At 45.3% G+C, this 19,356-nt stretch overlaps 1 protein-coding gene across 1 annotated transcript in view; it reads right to left on the bottom strand.

Moving 5' to 3' along the window:
• The window catches only part of LOC144597798 (BMP/retinoic acid-inducible neural-specific protein 3-like), a 125,714-nt gene that overhangs the window by 25,001 nt on the left and 81,357 nt on the right, over positions 1-19,356 (bottom strand). Inside the window, 2 exon segments of the mRNA XM_078407396.1 lie at positions 1,661-1,897; positions 7,170-7,275. Coding sequence (XP_078263522.1) covers positions 1,661-1,897; positions 7,170-7,275 — 343 coding nt within the window.

Below are 19,356 nucleotides of genomic sequence, written 5' to 3' on the forward strand. Positions count from 1 at the left end.
GTTTATACCAAAGATAGACAATAAATGCTGGAGTAACCCAATGGGTCAGGCAGCATCTGTGGAGAAGATGGATAGGTGACGTATTAGTCTGAAGAAGGGTCCTTACCCAAAATGTCACCTATCCATTTTTTTCAGAGATGCTGCCTGACACGTTTGAGTTATCCAGCACTTTGCGTCTAACAGCAAGTTCATGTTGCAATTCACTTTTGATCTAAACTACCACTATAACATTGCAAACTGCTTTACATGAAGAACAGGATCTGACCATCAAGGCCCTTTTTGATCCTCAATGCCACTTTTAATAAACTTTTTTATGATCCAGATGGGTGTGTGGAGTTCTTGCTTTTAAGACTGGAGCGTCGGAAGCTGAGGAGAGACCCTTAGGTACCCTAAGGGGAGACCTGATTGAAGTACATCAAATGATGAGAGGCATCGATAGGGTAGACAGTCAGAACCTTTATCCCAGAGTGGAAATGTCAAAGACGAGAGGGAATAGCTTTAAGGTGATAGAGGCAAAATCTAAAGGAGATGTGCGGGGCATTTTTTGTTGCACAGAGTGGTGGGTGCCAAGAACGTGCTGCCTGGGGTGGTAGTGGAGGCAGATACAATACTGACGTTTAAGAGGCTTTTCGTTAGGCATGTGGATGTGCAGGGAATGGGGTGATATGGATCATGCGCAGGCATCATCATGGGAAGAACACACAAACTCCATACAGACAGCAGTCAGGATCGAACCCGGGTCCCTGGTGCTGTAAAAGGCAGCAGCTCTACCACCGCGCCACAGTGCCACTTATAGAAATTATGCATCTTGGGCCACAGATACATGGTGTCACAATCCTTTAATCATTTGGTGTTTTTGGGAGTTTGTGCAGGTTGCAATGGTTGTCAGGGAGTGGTACTATGGATGAACATTTGGAGACCAGTGGGATGGATAGCCGGATGCTGTAAGGATGCAGGCAGCTGTTCATGACACTTGCTGGAATTGGGCCTCATCGAATCCAGGAACATGTTGAATGTCCATTTTCTGAATGTTATCCAGAGACATGTCATCCGGGTCAGTGCCCTTTTTAAAACCGTCAATAACATCTAAAACCTCGTCTGCAGCAAACCCTTTTAACATCATAACATCAGCGTGAGATATGCTCGGGCTAAATTTGCATCATCTGTCGTATGGGAACTTAAGGCTCCATTTCCACATTGTGAACTGTCTGGGTTTAGTTTGAGAGAAACAGCATGAAAACAGGCCCTTTGGTCCACTGTGCTGACCCACAATCACCCATTCACTAGTTGTATCCTGGACACGAGGGGCAATTTACAGAAGCCAATTAAACATGCACGGCTTTGGAATGTAGGAGGAAACCGGAGCACCCGGAGAAAACCCACTTGGCCACAGGGAGAACGTACAAACTCCAGACAGATGGCACCTGTAGTCAGGATCGAACCCGGGTCTCTGGCGCTGTAAGGCAGCAACTCCACCGCTGCACCACTGTGCTGCCCACCTCTTCTACACCAAATCCCCTTTCAACAGCGACTGTGGCCTGGCCTATATCTTGTCGTGCTTTACACTGGCCGAGAGAAAATCGAAACAAAACTTCTGCCAGTGAACTGCTAAAAATCCCCTAGGGTGGGTGTCAAGCTCTAGGAATAGAGAGCTACTCACCTGACACTTCAAATTCATTGTTGTGGTTGGTCCAAGTGTTTGTTATCCACAGCAGGTTGTCCTCCATGGCTTGGATGTCCAGATAAGGGCAATTGCATTCTGGATATTTGGCTGTGCATTGACACCAGCAGTCATGGTCCTTGCAGATGAAGCTGCCCTCAGAGTTACAGGCAATGTAGCTCAGAGCTGCCTGAACAAACCGTTCCTGTAGGTGTTCTGGCAATATCGCTTGGAGGCCTGGAATCACAACGAGTAGACAAATGTTAGATGTCCACACAAGAAGTCTGAATTGCAGAGATACAGCTTGGAAACAGGCCCTTCATCTCACCGAGTCCACACTGACCATCGATCACCTGTTCATAGTCTGTGCACAAAGAAACTGCAGATGCTGGTATATATTGTAGACATAAAGTGCTGAAGTAACTTAGTGGTTCAGGCAATATCTCTGGAGAAAAAAAGATGGGTGACATTTCATTTCTGAAAAAGGGTCCTGACCCGAAAAGTCACCCATCCTTTTTTTCCTGAGATGCTGACTGACCCGCTGAATTACTCCAGCACCTTGTGACTACCCATTCATAGTAGTTCTCTGTCACCCCACTTTCTCATCCACTCCTCTATACACAGGGGGCAATTAATAAAGGCCAAGTAACTTACAAACCCTGCAGATCTTTGGAATGTGGAAGGAAACTGGAGCACCTGGAGGAAACACATGCGGTCACAGGCAGAACGTGCAAGCTCCACACAGACAGCCCCCAAGGTTGGAATCGAATCATGGTCTCTGGCACTACGAGGCAGCAGCTCTACCATGTGTGCTACGAAGCCAGCGTAAGTACTTCCAAAGCGAAAGGCATGTTTTTACTATGTTTAGGCTTAGGTTTATTATTATCACATGTACCAAGGTTTTACAATGCGATCCAATCAAAATCAGATAATACTTTCCACAAACACAATCAACCTAAACTCAAGTTCAATGGATAGAAAAGGGATTTGAAATAGTAAGGCAATTGTAAAGCATGATCGTAAATTCTCCTCTGGGATCAGCACACAGCGAGGCATCGCACTCCGGCACCATCAAAGTGGTGACCAGAACTGTACCTCTCTAGTGTTTGGCCTGAGATTTATTTGTACTGTCCAGGAGGTCAAAGTAATGGTAGAATTGCAAATTGCCTCTGCTCCCACGAGCTTGGTAAAGAGATGCAAGGGTTTGTGGAAGAAAGCATCTCCATCGCTATGATAACATAAAGTTGCATGGAAACCAGGGCAAGGTAGGAAAGGAGACACAAGGAACTGCAGATGCTGGACTCTTGAGTAAAATACAAAGTACTGGAGGAACTCAGCGAATCAGACGGCAATCATGGAGGGATGGACAGATGACATTTCAAGTTAGGACCCTTCTCCAGACATGAACATGGTTGGTATAAGCCTCAGCATGGTACCCTATGCCAGGTACAAGAGGCTGCTCCCATACCATCTATGGAACCTCTCCTCGCCATCAGTCACATAGGTGGACAGTAACTTTGGACCCAGCCCCAACACAAAGCAACAACACCTCCAGTTGTCCATAAGATCCCACATGAACATCTACAGGCTTCCTGGACCATGCACATGTGAGGCAAGGCTGTTCGTTTCTTGGGAAACATATTCCAACATAGCCCAAGTCAGAAGATGAGGGCATTCAACTCCCACTTCATAAATCTGAAAATCTGAGAACAAAATGTTGTTGGTCATTCACAGCGCCACTGTCCATTTGGTGCGATGTTAAGGTACAACACACAGAATCTCATAGCAAGTCACTGCTTCGAAAAAAAAGCAACAAAAGTTGTCATCAATCTTCCACTGGACAATTCTCAAAGAATATAGGGTCATAGGGTCCTTCAGCCCAATTTGCCCACACTGACCAACATACCCCATCTACACTAATCCCACTTGCCTGCGTTTGGCCCATATCCCTCTAAACCTATCCTATCCATGTACCTGTTCAAATGTTTTTTAAACATTGTGATAGTACGTTCCTCAACTACCTCCTCTAGTAGCTTGTTCCATACACCCACCACCCTTTGTTTTTAAAAAAGTTGTCCCTCAGGTTCCTATTAAATCTTTTCCCCCTCACCTTAAACCTACGTCATCTGGTTCTTGATTCCCCTACTCTGGGCTGGAGTCTCTGTGCATGCACCTTATCTATTCCCTCGTGATCTTGTACACCTCTCTAAGATCACCCCTCATGCTTCTGCATTCCAAGGAATAAAGTCCTGGCCTGCTCAACCTTTCCCTATTGCTCAGGCTCTCGAGTCCTGGCATCATCCTCGTAAATCCTCTCTGCCCCCTTTCCAGCTTAACAACAGCAAATACCAGTATCTGATCATTACCAAATTATACTCTTTGTGGAAAGAAAACAGAAAATGCTGGAAATCATGGATATTGATTTCAGTTAAAAGGTCTGACTGAAGAACCTGAGTTTGTCTTCCCTGGAGCAATGAAATTTCAGAGAAGATTTAACGGAGATAAAGAGGATTATGAGAACCTTGGTAGGTTGAATAGAGAGAAGCAGTGATTATTAGCTGGAGGGTCAGGTGAATGGGACGGTGAGCATGGCACGTGGTGCAGCGGTGAAGTTGCTGCCTCACAGCGCCAGAGACCTGGGTTCAATCTTGACTATGGGTGCTTGTCTGTATGGAATCTGAATATTCTCCCTGTGACCTGCGTTGGTTTTCTCAGGTTTTCCTCCCACACTCCAAAGACGTACAGGTTTGTAGGTAAATAGGCTTGGTATAACTGTAAATTGTCCGGAGTGTGTATAGGATAGCATTAGTGTGCGGGGATCGCTGGTCAGCGTGGACTCGGTGGGCTAAAGGGCCTGTTTCCACGCTGTATCACTAAAGTAAGCACAAAGCAAAGTGATGGGCAAATTGGGTGGGTAAGATTTGAAGTAATTTTATCACGCACAGGGCATTTATTTTTTGAAACCCATTCCCTGCAGACACAAAATCAATCTTTCAAATTCATCAGTGGGCATTTGAGGAAAAATATTCCAAAATGGTGTGGGAAAAGAATTGGGGCATTGGGACAGACTGGATGAACCCATTCAAGACCACCTGGAAATACAGAAGCAAAGTGTAACCTTCTGTGTCTTATAATAGTTCATAGATTCATGAAGTCAGACAGCATGGAAACAGGCCCTTTGGCCCACTTGCCCATACCAACCAAGATGCTCCATCTATACCAGTTTTACCTGCCCACGTTTGGCCTATATCCCTCTGAATGTTTCCTATCCATATATCTGTCCAAATGTCTTTTGAATGTTGACGCAGTACAGTACCAACCTGAACAACCTCCTCTGGCAACTCGTTCCATATACCCACCACTCTCTGTGAAAAAGTTACCCTCAGGTTTCTATTAAATCTTGCCCCTCTCAGCTTAAATCTATGTCCCCAGTTTTTTTATTCCCCTACTCTGGGTGAAAGGCTGTGCATTTACCTGATCTATTCCTCTCATGATTTTGTCCACCTCTATAAGATCCACCTGCATTCCAAGGAATAGAGTCCCATCCTGCTCAACCACTCCCTATAGCTCAGGCCCTCGAGTCCTGGCAACATCCTCATAAATTTGTGGGAAGAAACTGCAGATGCTGGAAAGACATTCTTGCCATAGAGGGAGTACAGAGAAGGTTCGCCAGATTGATTCCTGGGATGGCAGGACTTTCATATGAAGAAAGACTGGATAGACTCGGCTTGTACTCGCTGGAATTTAGAAGATTGAGGGGGGATCTCATAGAAACGTACAAAATTCTTAAGGGGTTGGACAGGCTAGATGCAGGAAGATTGTTCCCGATGTTAGGGAAGTCCAGAACAAGGGGTCACAGTTTAAGGATAAGGGGGAAGTCTTTTAGGACCGAGATGAGAAAGTTTTTTTTCACACAGAGAGTGGTGAATCTGTGGAATTCTCTGCCACTGAAGGTAGTTGAGGCCAGTTCATTGGCTATATTTAAGAGGGAGTTAGATGTGGCCCTTGTGGCTAAAGGGATCAGGGGGTATGGAGAGAAGGCAGGTACGGGATACTGAGTTGGATGATCAGCCATGATCATATTGAATGGCCTACTCCTGCACCTATTTTCTATGTATGTTTCTATGCTTCTAAACCGAAGATAGACAGTCTGAAAAAGGATCTCAACCCAAAATGTTACCTATTCCTTTTCTCCAGAGAGGCTGTCTGACCCACTGAGTTACTTCAGCTTTTTGTGTTTATCCTCATGAATCTTCTCTGCACCCTTTCCAGCTTGCCAACATCTTTCCTATCACATGTTGACTAAAACTGAACACAATACTCTGTGGCCTCGCCAACATCTTAGATACCTGCAACATGACCTCTCCACTTCTATACTTAATACTCTGACTGATGAAGGCCTGTCGTTCGGGAAGGCTAGTGTCAGAAGTCAGGGAACGTAACTGGTTTGAGTTGCTGCTGTCACAAATGCCATGGGCTAATGGCCATGGTGATTTATTTTGAATGGCTCTCACCCATCTATTCCCAATGTCACCACTGCCACCGGAATAACTTCAAGTCAAGGGGGAAGAACATGACCCATTTAAAAATAAACCCATTTAATTTTTTTTTTTTAAGTGCACTGGGCTTCTTGGACTAAACTGAATGGGTTCAACCCAACCTACATATATGGAAGAATGGGAATACGTAGGGTTGGTGAGGTTAAATGTGTTGCAAGCTTTCTCTCCTGTTGGAAGGGCAAATACTAAGCAAGGAAATTGTACTTCATTTAGCGATATATTCATCATCCTGAAATTGGACATGATGCAACATTACCACATAGATAATGGACTGAATGCAATAATTCCCAGTGGAGGTATATATTGTAATGCTATTTCATCAATAGGCTTCAAATGCAATCAATGCACATTATTTCCTTGGATTTCAAAAATCGCTAGGCTTGTTATCAAGATATATTGAGCAAGGATTCAAAATTGAGCCTCTATTGAATCTCTTGAGAATAAGCCACAGACAGTGGCTATGTCCTGATTTAGTATCTACAGCAGCAACACAGTCCTGAAGAAAGGCAGATTTTTGTTTTAGTCAGAGGGTGGTGAATCTGTGGAATTCATTGCCACTGACGGCTGTGGAGGCCAAGTCAATGGATATTTATAAGGCGGAGATTGATAGATTCTTGATTAGTAAGGGTGTCAGGGGTTATTTTGGAGAAATGTGCTTCCTGCAATGGTGCCACTCTGATACACAACAGACAAACACTGCTGGAATCCTGTACTTTTAGTATTTTAACGCATCTTATGAACTCCTGAATTATTCATGGATTATTCACGGGGACTCCTGCAGTTGCTGCTGATGTTATAGGAATAACACTAAGTTATGCCACAGCCAGATTTAAGAATTCATAATTGAACAAGGCTCCAGCATTGCAAGTCGCCGCAAGGGACTAAGGGACAACGCACATCAACGGCTACAGGGGGAGAAGGAGAAACTGAGTCATCGCACCTGTACTCACCTTGTAAGTGGATTTTGTTCTCGGGACTTTGCACCAGAACTGAACTAACAGAGTCCAGGTTGTCGTAGTTACTGCATCCAAGAGGTCCTGTTCTGGTTTCCGTTACCTGAACAAACGGAGAAAAGGGACAGTTTGTTAGTGACTGTCTTATTCCCTTACTCTTGCCACAAATTATCACCTGGATGACATGAATTCAACCATCAATTCCTCGACAGAATTTTCATTTTCATTCACAACTGGAATGACTATTGAGTACTGTAGAAAAAAGGATGCAGATGCTGGTTTACAAAAATAGGATAGAAAGTGCTGGAGTAACTCAACGGGTCAGGCAACATCTCTGGAGAATGTTTTTCTGAGTTAGTCCAGCACTTTGTGCCCTTCTTTGACTATTTGACCTGTTGCGATGCTGTAAGTAAGGATTGTATGGTCCGTTTAGTGTTTAGTTTCTAGTGTTGAGTTTATTATTGTCACGTGTACCAAGGTACAGTAAAAAGCTTTTTGTTGCATGGTATCTAGTCAGTGAAAAGACTACACATGATTACAATCAAGCCGATCACAGTTAGCAAGGGTTAGCAAGGCCACGATGGGCCATAGAGCCTGTTTCTGACGTATGAGTCTCTGATACTTTCACAAACCCAAGGCAAAAAACATTAGGAGATTGTTACTTAAATGGGAAGAAAATTCATCAGTTCATGGGTTCCAGGAGCAGAATTAGGCCATTCAGCCCATCAAGTCATCTCTGTCTCATTCATGGCTGATCTATCTTTCCCTCTCAACCCCATTCTCCTGCCTTCACCCCACACCTCTGACACCCGTACTAATCAACAATCTATCAATCTCCACCTTAAAAACATCCATTGACTTGGCTTCTACAGCTGTCTGTGGCAACAAATTCCACAGATTCACCACCCTCTGACTAAGGAACTTCCTCTCCATCTCCTTTCTACAGGTGCACGAGAAGCTGTGAGAGACCAGGAGCATCTCGGGTGCCAAGGAACTGAAGATGTTGCAAGAATAGTGGCAATGAGTAAAACAAACCAGTCTGTGCAATGAAGTAAAGGGTCAATATTAAGCTGAAATATTGAGGTAATTTTGGCACTCTATAAATCATTGCTGTGACCATGTTCAGCAGAGTACAGAAAGATATTTCAGCAGTTGAAAGGACACAGGAGAAATAAGATAAATTGGCGGGATAAAGGCAAAGAGTAGTGAGGAGCAATTATGTAGATTACACGGGGAAGGAAAAGGATCAGCTGATGTAATTGCTGGTGACTCGGATCCTAAAGGGACTGGATAATTCAGATTATGACAGTCAAGTGCAATCAGTGGAAACTACCACCACACCAAGAAGATAAAATTCAAAATCAACCCATGGAAACAATATTTCACTAAGCAAATTGTTAACCCATGGGACAAACTTCCCCCAAAAAATTGTGGCTGCAATTAACATTGATTTATTCAGGCACTAATCAGAAAATAGCATACTGAAAGCAGTAATTAGAGTGTGATGTGACATTATACCAAGATATGATATGTAGCATTGTTTTAGGGTTTCGAGTTTAGAGTTTAGAAATACAATGTGGATACAGGCCCTTTGACCCACCAAGTCCATGCTGAACATCGATCATCCGTACATTAGTTCTATGCTATCCCATCCTACACACTAGGGGAAATTTACAGAGGCCAATTAACCTACAAACCTGCACATCTTTGGAATGTGGGAGGATACCGGAGCACCCGGGGAAAAACCCACATGGTCACAGGGAGAACGTACAAACTCCACACAGACAGCACCCGTAGTCAGGATTGAACCCGGGTCTCTGGCGCTGTCGGGCAGCAACTCTACCACTGCGCCACCGTGCCGCCCATACCTTGACGGACTTCCCTCAACCATTCCTTTCATTAAGCCATCATTGCTTTATCATTTATGAGATGTATTCAATTATTTGACTCAGTCAGCAACTTTTAAGCTGCTGGGCGTTAAAAGCAATGTTATTGCTTTTAAAAGAACAAAACACGGTTATTTTTAATGGTACGCATTATTTCATAAAGTGCGGCTTCTCAAACATGGCAGTTAATCTATCCAGGCAAACCCCTAAAGAGAGCAGTTGTTTAAGCAATTCCCCTTACACTGCTTGTTCAGCTGTTCTGTGAGGTTGATAAGGATATCATCAATTTCCATCAGTTACTTTAACTCCATTGTACACCAGCCAGCAACAAAAGGCACAATTCTATTTATCAAAATTCAGAGGTTGGAAAGAATTCCCAACACTCTGGCAAACGCACACTTCACCACATCTCATTTGTCAAACAAATGCAGTCGCTAACTACAGGAACAGCTTGTGTAAGAAAATAACTACAGATGCTGGTACAAATCGAAGGTGTTTATTCACAAAATGCTGGAGTAACTCAGCAGGTCAGGCAGCATCTCAGGAGAGAAGGAATGGGTGGCATTTCGGGTCGAGACCCTTCTTCAGTCTGAAGAAGGGTCTCGACCCGAAACGTCACCCATTCCTTCTCTCCTGAGATGCTGCCTAACCTGCTGAGTTACTCCAGCATTTTGTGAACAGGAACTGCTTTGGTGCTTGTGTCCTTTAAATTAAGCTCGCGCTGAGTAAACATTCCAACGTTTGGTGAGAGAATGTACATCAATTACTTCAGGTGCAAATCTTCGTCATTCTTAACAGGTAACATGACACCTTCATTGCCTTTATTTTCGATTAGCATCTACACAAAATAAAAAAACAATGAGCCGGTGTAGAACCAGCGCATTGGAAGCAAAACACAAAGTGCTGGAGGAACTCAGCATCTGTGAAGGGAAAGAACAGACAATATTTTGGATCTGAACGCTTCTTCAGACTGATTATACCCCCTCACCTGTCTCTACCTACCACTTGCCAGGCTTTGTCCTATCCCCACGTTTGTTCCACCCCCACCCTTGTGAGAAGAATAGGCAGGGTAAATGCACAGTGTCTTTTACCCAAAGTAGGGTAACGTAGGATACGCACTGTGATCTTAAAGTGCTTAATTGATTAATGTTAAACCATTATCAGCTCCATTAATCAAAATCTTATATACACCAAGAACTATTTTCAGATTTTAAGTTGAAACTTGTAGTTTTAAAACATGTCCCTTTCTACAATATTATATTTGGCAATGTGCAAAGAATTTAATGGCAATTTGACGAAAACATAATTCTACAAATTGGGGGCATTTTTAAAGCCTATTTATATCTACCTTGCTGATTGTACCACAGCTGGTTCCATCACTATGTGACAAGATTGCGTTAAAATCCTTGGAACTCCCATTAGAGTCATAGAGAATCATAGAGTCATACGGCTTGGAAACAGGCCCTTCGACCCAACTTGCCAATATTGATCAACATATCCCAACTACATTAGTCCCACCTGTCCACGTCTGACCCCTATCCCTCCAAACCCTATCCATGTACCTGTCTAAATGTTTCTTAAACATCGCGAAAGTACCTGCCTCAACCTCCTCCTCCAACAGCATGTTCCATACACTCACCAACCTTTAAAGGTTACCCCTCAGGTTCCTATTAAATCTTTCCCCCCTCACCTTAAATCTAATTTCTCTACTTCTCAATTCCCCTACACTGGGCAAAAGACTATGCGTTTACCCAATCTATTCCTCATGATTTTTTTGAACCTCCATACGATCATCCCTCAATCTCCTGTTCTCCAAGGTCATAAGGTCATAAGGTCATAAGGTCATAAGTAATAGGAGCAGAATTAGACCATTCGGCCCATCAAGTGTACTCCCCCAACCAATCATGGCTGATCTATCTCTCCCTCCTAACCTCATTCTCCTGCCTTCTCCCCATACCCCCTGACACCCATACTAATCAAGAATCCATCTACCTCTGCTTTAAAAATATCCATTGACATGGCCTCCACAGCCTTCTGTGGCAAAGAATTCCACAGATTCACCACCCTCTGACTAAAGAAATCCCTTATCATCTCCTTCCCAAAGGAACGTCCTTTAATTCTAAGGTTATGTATGTCATCTAGTCCTGGACTCTCCCACTAGTGGAAACATCCACCCCACATCCACTCTATCCAAGCCAAGCCCAAGGAGCCCTAGCTTACTCAACCTCTCCCTTTAGCTCTGGCCCACGAAACCTCGCAATATCCTTGTATTGATCATATCAGTCCATTCATATTTTACACTGAGTGTGAACATTATTTTGTCTTCTATTTTAGTGGAGCCCTCAAAGATCTCTAACAATTATCGACAATAATTTCTTTGCTTATATTTCTGTCGCAGAATAACCTTGGTCTGCTTGAACTAGCAATGGCAATCTGCTTTTGCCCACCATCTAAAGGGAACTTAAAGAGCATAACATTGGTCTGATATATTGATTCCTTTTGTAGTGCAAGTGGGTAACCTGGGCTTATGAAGAGTAATTACATATCAAAATTAATAAGGCAGCGAACCTTTTGGGGCGGCACAGTGGCAGAGCAATAGAGTTGCTGCCTTACAGCGCCGGAGACCCGGGATCACTCCCAACAACAGGTGCTGTCTGTACGGAATTTGTACGTTCTCCCTGTGACCGCGTGGGTTTCTCCGGGTGTTCCAGTTTCCTCCCACACACCAAAGACGTGCGCGTTTGTAGGTTAATTAGCTTTGGTATAAAATAAATTGTAAAATTGTCTCTAGTGTGTAGGATAGTGCAAGTGTACGGGGAGATCACTGGTCGGCATGGACACAGTGGGCCGAAGGGCCTGTTTCCACACTGTATCACTAAAGCCTAAAATGTAAAGTCTAAACAAATTTCTTCCAGAAGGATGTTGCACCATTCCTATCAGAGCAGTCACGTAGGAGGCACTGCATGGCTCAGTCACACTGCATCTCATCAGTCTCTCACTACTCCATCATATCACAGAAAATGGAGCACCAATTAATAGCTCATTAGGGAGCATTATTACAGCAATCTGCATCAGAACATTTACATAGAACAATACAGCAAAAAACAGGCTCTTTCGCCCTAAATATCCATGCTGAACATGATGCCAGGTAAAATTAATCTTTTTTGTCTGCATGTGATTCATATTCCTCCATATCCATATGCCACTCTACAACCCACCAGTACGAACATTCATTTATCTTATTTAAAAATAACCCCTGCATTCCTTCTCTTCCCACCCCCTTCTGCCGCCCCCAATGTCTTACTAGTTCTATTGTTCGCATCATTGTATCCCTTCGTTATCACCCCTTCCCCAGCCAACAATGGGTTATTATGGGTTCCACTCTTCCTTGATCGTCCGTTGCCGGCCCTGATTTGTTCTGGCCTATTCCTAACTCCAGTTCCTTCCTCTCTAAGTTCATAAATCATAGGGGCAGGATTAGGGCACTCGGCCAATCAAGCACACTGGATAGCATGCAACAAAAAAGCATTTCACTGTACCTCGGTACACGTGACAATAAACTAAACAAAACTAAGTCTACTCCGCCATTCAATTATGGCTGATCTATTTTTCCCTCTCAACCCCATTCTCTGTTGCATCCGCTGCTCTAGATGTCAACTTATTTATATCGGCGAAACCAAGCGCAGGATCGGCGATCGCTTCGCTGAACACCTGCGCTCGGTCCGCATTAACGCAACTGATCTCCCGGTGGCCCAGCACTTTAACTCCCCCTCCCATTCCCAGTCTGACCTCTCTGTCATGGGCCTCCTCCAGTGCCATAGTGAGGCCCGCCGGAAATTGGAGGAGCAGCACCTCATATTTCGCCTGGGCAGTTTGCAGCCCGGTGGTATGAACGTCGACTTCTCCAACTTCAGATAGCTCCTCTGTCTCTCCCTTCCCCTCCTCCTTCCCAGATCTCCCTCTATCTTCCTGTCTCCACCTATATGCTTCCTTTGTCCCACCCCCGACATCAGTCTGAAGAAGGGTCTCGACCCGAAACGTCACCCATTCCTTCTCTCCCGAGATGCTGCCTGACCTGCTGAGTTACTCCAGCATTTTGTGAATAAACCCATTCTCTGTCTTCTCCCTACAATCTCTGTCACCTGTGCTAATCAACTAATGACACCCTCTGGGCAGCACAGTGGTGTAATGTTGGAGTTGCTGTTTTACAACGCCAGAGACCTGGGTTCAATCCTGACTACACCTGAGGGTGTTGTCTGTACAGAGTTTGTATGTTCTCCCCGTGACCTGAGTGGGTTTTGTCTGAGATCTTTGGTTTCCTCCCACACTCCAAAGATGTACAAGTTTGTAGGTTAATTGGCTTGGTAGAAATGTCAAATTGTTCCTTGTGTGTGTAGGTTAGTGTTAATGTGTGGGGACCACCGGTCAGTGTAGACTCGGTGGGCCAAAGGACCTGTTTCGGTGTTGTATATCTAAACTAAACTCTACTTTCAGTCTGAAGGAAGAGTTCCGACCAGAAACGTCACCCATCCTTTTGTTGCCTGACCTGCTGAGTTACTCCAGCAACATTGCCGATCCAGAAGCCTCTTAAATGCCACTGTCGTGTCTGCCTCTACCATCACCCCTGGCAGTATGTTCCAATCATTCATCACCCTCCACGCAAAAAAAATCCCCGCCCATCTCCTTTAGTCTTTGCCCCTCTCATGTTAAAGCTGAGGGTTCTTGCACGATTAAGGATATGATCTCCATGCTGATGCTCTGTGTGTGGGTGACCAAACACTAAGTGGGTAAGCTGAGCACATGAAGAGTGATTGCATATCAAAATTGATAAGGTAGCAAACAAATTTCTTCCAGAGCGGATGGTTAACCTTTTCCATATCAGACCAGTTGGTCAGAGACACTGCCAAACCAAATGAGTCAACAAGGTAGTTGATCTTTTACTAATTTAGTTCAAATCAAAGTCATTTTGTAATATAAGTCAACCTGCTATTCACCTCATTGATCCAATTGCTGAGACACATATTTCCAGAGTATATCTAGTCACATACAAAACCATTACAGATTATTTGATCTGATTTTCCCTGCTGAACTGAATTAAGATTGAATAGTTTATTAATTTTCTCAAGGAAAAATTTAATGAAATTAAATGCACGGTAGCGCAGCGGTAGAGTTGCTGCTTTACAGCGAATGCAGCGCCGGAGACTCAGGTTCGATCCTGACTACGGGTGCTGCACTGTAAGGAGTTTGTACGTTCTCCCCGTGACCTGCGTGGGTTTTCTCCGAGATCTTCGGTTTCCTCCCACACTCCAAAGACGTACAGGTATGTAGGTTAATTGGCTGGGTAAATGTAAAAATTGTCCCTAGTGGGTGTAGGATAGTGTTAATGTGCGGGGATCGCTGGGCGGCACGGACTTGGTGGGCCGAAAAGGCCTGTTTCCGGCTGTATATATATGATATGATATGATATTTCGCTAATTTGCGTTACTTCAAAAGTCTTCCCAAAAGCATAAACCAAAGGCAGCCATTAAATTACATGATAGCAGTTGGTCCCTCATTGCACCCAATGAGTCCATGGTAGGAGCTGCAGAGATCGGGTTGCTAATGTACAAGGTTGTAAAAGAAAAGTTTTGGTTAAAGTGATATTTCTCTGATCTCTGCTGACGTTTTCAATGTACAAGTATCAGTCCGGGCTTAGTTGGAAGGGCTAACTTGGTTAAATCATTTCATTGAAACATAAGCCTCATGAGCAGATGTATTATGAGCTGAAGTAAGCCACGAGTCTCCAAGAATCTCCAGCAATATTTAGTAATTTGTAGATTAGTAACTCCATCTAGTCATGGAGACAAAAGAACTGCTGATGCTGGAATCTTGCGTAGATCATAAAGAGCTGCAGTAATTCAACGGTTCGGGGAGTATTTGCGGAGGGAATGGACAGGTGAGGCTTTTCGGGACAGGACCCTTATTATGATCATGACTAATATCACATGACCTCAACTACACATTCATGTCTACCAGTGGTAATCTTTCTGCCGAAGATATATACACGAAATGCTGGAGTAACTCAGTGGGACAGGCAGCATCTGAGGATCGAAGGAATGGGTGACTTTGAGACCCTTCTTCAGACAGGAAGATCTTCATTCTTTCTGCCAATTGCTTAGTTACCACCTCTGCCTTAAAAGTATTCAACGTCACTGCCATCACTGCTCTTTGATGAGGAGAGCTGCAAAGACTTCAATCTTTTGAAAGAAAACATTTCACCTCTTTGTTGTTTAAAATGGATCAACCCTTATTTTTAAATAGTGAGCCATTACCTCGAGAGGAAATATCAGTTCTGAATCCATTCTGTCAAGAACCCTCAAGATATTATATATTTCAATCAGATCATCCCTTACCCTTATATATACAGTACAAGACTAGCTTGTGGAATCTTGCTCCATAATATATCCCAATGTTAATCCAGGAAATCTTAACTGAACTGTTTATCCTGCATTAATAACCTTCCTCAAAATTGTATACATCCCACCACTTCGTCCATTCATGCCCTGTATAAATGAAGCATAACTTCCCTACATTTATATTTAATTTGCCTGGCGATAAAGAAATACCATCCTGTTATCTTTCCTAATCCCTTGCTGTGCCTGCATTCATGCCTTTTGGAAATCACAAACATTTATATATCAGAACACAATGACCCTCACTATTTAGATCATAGTCTGTACTCTTCCAGTTGCCAATTATTTTTTTTCACATTTTTCCCGCTACACTCTATCAGACCCTGTACATTCATTCAACCTACTTAGCCATTCTGTGGCCCCCTGGCCTCACCCTTGCAAGTAACTTTCCTACCGATCTTTGTGTCATCAATAAATTTAATGATCACTAAACTGAGGTGGACCCGTTGGGTCCAAATCTCTCCTGCGGGCCTCTGCTGGGGCAACACTCTCCAACTGACGAAGCCCGTTGCCGGGCAGGGAGTGACCCCGGGGCCGTGGGCGGGTGAGGGGGCACAGGGAAGAGGAGAGGGAGCCACTCACCTCGGCCCCTTGCCACCAGCACTGCAGCCAGAGCGAGCTGTGGACCCAAAGCCTCACCTGCAGCATGGCGGCGATCGTCGGCAAAGGGTGGTGAACGGCAGTGATGGCCATTTTGTTGGACCATCTGCCGCCACGCTGCACCGTGGGAGGAAGGTCAGGCACGGGGCCCGCAGGGCCGAGCGCCGGTACTCCCAGCAGGGGGGGGGGCGGGGGGAGTAGTGCATTTGTTACTGTTAGCGGCAGCTCATGGGCTCAGCAGCCCCCTCCTTCTCATTGGCCCCAAACCTCTCCTGCATTGGTCCAGCTCTCCCCCTCCCCCTCCGTTCTCTCCTCCTCCCCCACTCGATCCCCCTGAACCCCTTATCCCCCTGAACCCCCTTATCCCCTTCCTCCCCTGCTCCCCACTCATGCACACAATCCCCCTCAAACCCCCTCCTCCACTCTCCCTCCCCCTCCCCCCACTCAATCCCCCTGAACCCCCTTATCCCCTCTCCTCCCCTCCCCCCACTCACGCACTCGATCCCCCTCAACCCCTCTCCGCCCCTCCCCACTCATGCACTCACCCACTCCATCCCTCCTCAACCCCCCTTATCCCTCTCTCCCCTCACCCCCCTCCCTCACCCACTCACCAACTCCATCCCCCCTCAACACCCCAAACCTCTCCTGCATTGGTCTAGCACACTTCCCTCCCCCACTCCCCCCTTCCCCTCCTCCCCCCCTTCCCACTCCTTATCTCCCCCTCCTCCCCCGCCCACCCCCCCCCCTCACCCACTCGACCATTCGATCCCCCCTCACGTGGCCGGAAGCGAGCTGCGGATCGCTATGGGTCGTTGCCGTTTGCATCACCTCAAAGTCAAAATATCGTAGGTCGCCCCAACTGCGAACGCGCGGAATGATGTCAAAAACGCAGCTCGTCCTCCCGGCGGGGGTTGGGGGGTGGGGGGAAACAGGTGAGTGGGTGAGGGAGGGGGGGTGTGAGGGATAAGGAGGGTTGGAGGGGGCATGGAATGGGTGAGTTAGCGACAGTTCGCCGACCTGGAACCTCCCTCTTCATTGGCCGTCACTCCCATCACTCTGGTGGGTCCTGCCCCCGGCGGTCATCATGGTACCCCCCCCCCCCCCTTATTGGCCGCCACTCCCATCACTCAGGCAGGTCCCATTGTGACGTCAAACGCGTCTGACGGTCATGTACTTGGAAATGGTCATTGTTAAACTTTAAAATGTCTCTAACTTAAAAAATATAAGACCAATTTGAATGAAACTTGCATTAGGGTGATCCCAGGACAATGTTGAGTAATATGGTCCTTTTGACAAAATTGTCGTGCTGTCGTGTGACAGAGGCACAAAAATAAGGAAGGAACAAACAAACAAGATATATATATGTATGTACAGATAGATATAGATAGGTAGATATCTTAATGTTCTGATATCCAAGTCATCCTATAAATTGTAAGAAGTTCAGATCCTAGCACTAATCCCTATTGCACACCACTTATTATGTCTTGTCAATCGAAGACCCAATTTACACTCATCCTAAAATCCCATTATCCCATTTATTCTCCCCACCTTCCCACAATATCAGCATCCAGCCTGCCAACCCCCCAATCCCCCCCCCCCCTGCCGCCGCCGCCACCCTCCCATTCCCACCCCTCTATCTCCGCTCATCTACACAACAGGGGTGATTTACAGTGACTAATTAACCTACCGATTTATCCACATTTGAAATGTGGGAGGAAACTGGCGGAAACCCCTAAACCCCTGGGTTCAATAGACAATAGGTGCAGGAGTAGGCCATTCAGCCCTTCGAGCCAGCACCGCCATTCAATGCGATCATGGCTGATCACTCTCAATCAGTACCCCGTTCCTGCCTTCTCCCCTTACCCCCTCACTCCGCTATCCTTAAGAGCTCTATCCAGCTCTCTCTTGAAAGCATCCAACGAACTGGCCTCCACTGCCTTCTGAGGCAGAGAATTCCACACCTTCACCACTCTCTGACTGAAAAAGTTCTTCCTCATCTCCGTTCTAAATGGCCTACCCCTTATTCTTAAACTGTGGCCCCTTGTTCTGGACTCCCCCAACATTGGGAACATGTTTCCTGCCTCTAATGTGTCCAATCCCCTAATTATCTTATATGTTTCAATAAGATCCCCCCTCATCCTTCTATATTCCAGTGTATACAAGCCTAATTGCTCCAGCCTTTCAACATACGACAGTCCCGCCATTCCGGGAATTAACCTAGTGAACCTACGCTGCACGCCCTCAATAGCAAGAATATCCTTCCTCAAATTTGGAGACCAAAACTGCACACAGTACTCCAGGTGCGGTCTCACCAGGGCCCGGTACAACTGTAGAAGGACCTCTTTGCTCCTATACTCAACTCCTCTTGTTATGAAGGCCATCATTCTATTGGCTTTCTTCACTGCCTGCTTTCTTCAATGGCGCAATGCTCCTACCCCATACCAACAAGCCATGGAAGGTCATTCCTTTCTCTCCCTGCTCCTTCGCAGAAGATTTAGAAGCTTGAAAGCGTGCACCTCCAGACTCAGGAACAGCTATCAGGCTTCTGAATGGTCCTTCCATTCGCCTCTATCCCATTGTGGACATTGGACTGTTGTCTCTGGAATTGGTGCGTTACAATGCTGAAAACTATATTCTGCATCTATATATTTCCCTTTGCTCTACCTATTGTACTTGAGTTTGGCTTGGTTGTATTTACATATAGCATTATCTAATCTGATTGGACAGCATGCAGAACAAAGCTTTTCACTGTGCCTCGGTGTACATGACAATGATAAACCTAAATGGAAATTGAAGCCGAAACCTGAACCTAAAAGGATGAGAGGGGAGCTGGTGTTCTCTTCACCCAATGTAACAAGCACCTGGAACTCTCTGCATGATATAGTGATGGACCTAGAAACCACATTGTGCTTAAAATCAGCAATTCATCGTTTGATAGACACAAAGTGCTGGAGTACCTCAACCGGTCCCTTTTCACCAGGTCCTTTTTCTCCAGAGATGCTCCCTGACCCGCTGAGTTACTGCTGATCAAACGATCAAATGCTGTTTTTAAGCGTGATGAGGGTTTCTAGGCCCGTCTATCTTCGGTATATACCAACATCTGCAGTTCCTTTCTACACATTTGATCGTTGGATTTGTCACAATCTAGGCGGCTGTAGAAGCAGGTGGGAATTGGGAGAAGTCCAAGTAGTCGCCTTTCGGCTGCATCTGCTAAATGGCCTCCATGTGTGCCAGGATTTTTTCTCT

This window comes from Rhinoraja longicauda, chromosome 11 (genome assembly GCF_053455715.1).
Source record: "Rhinoraja longicauda isolate Sanriku21f chromosome 11, sRhiLon1.1, whole genome shotgun sequence".
Taxonomy (NCBI): Eukaryota; Metazoa; Chordata; class Chondrichthyes; order Rajiformes; family Arhynchobatidae; genus Rhinoraja; species Rhinoraja longicauda.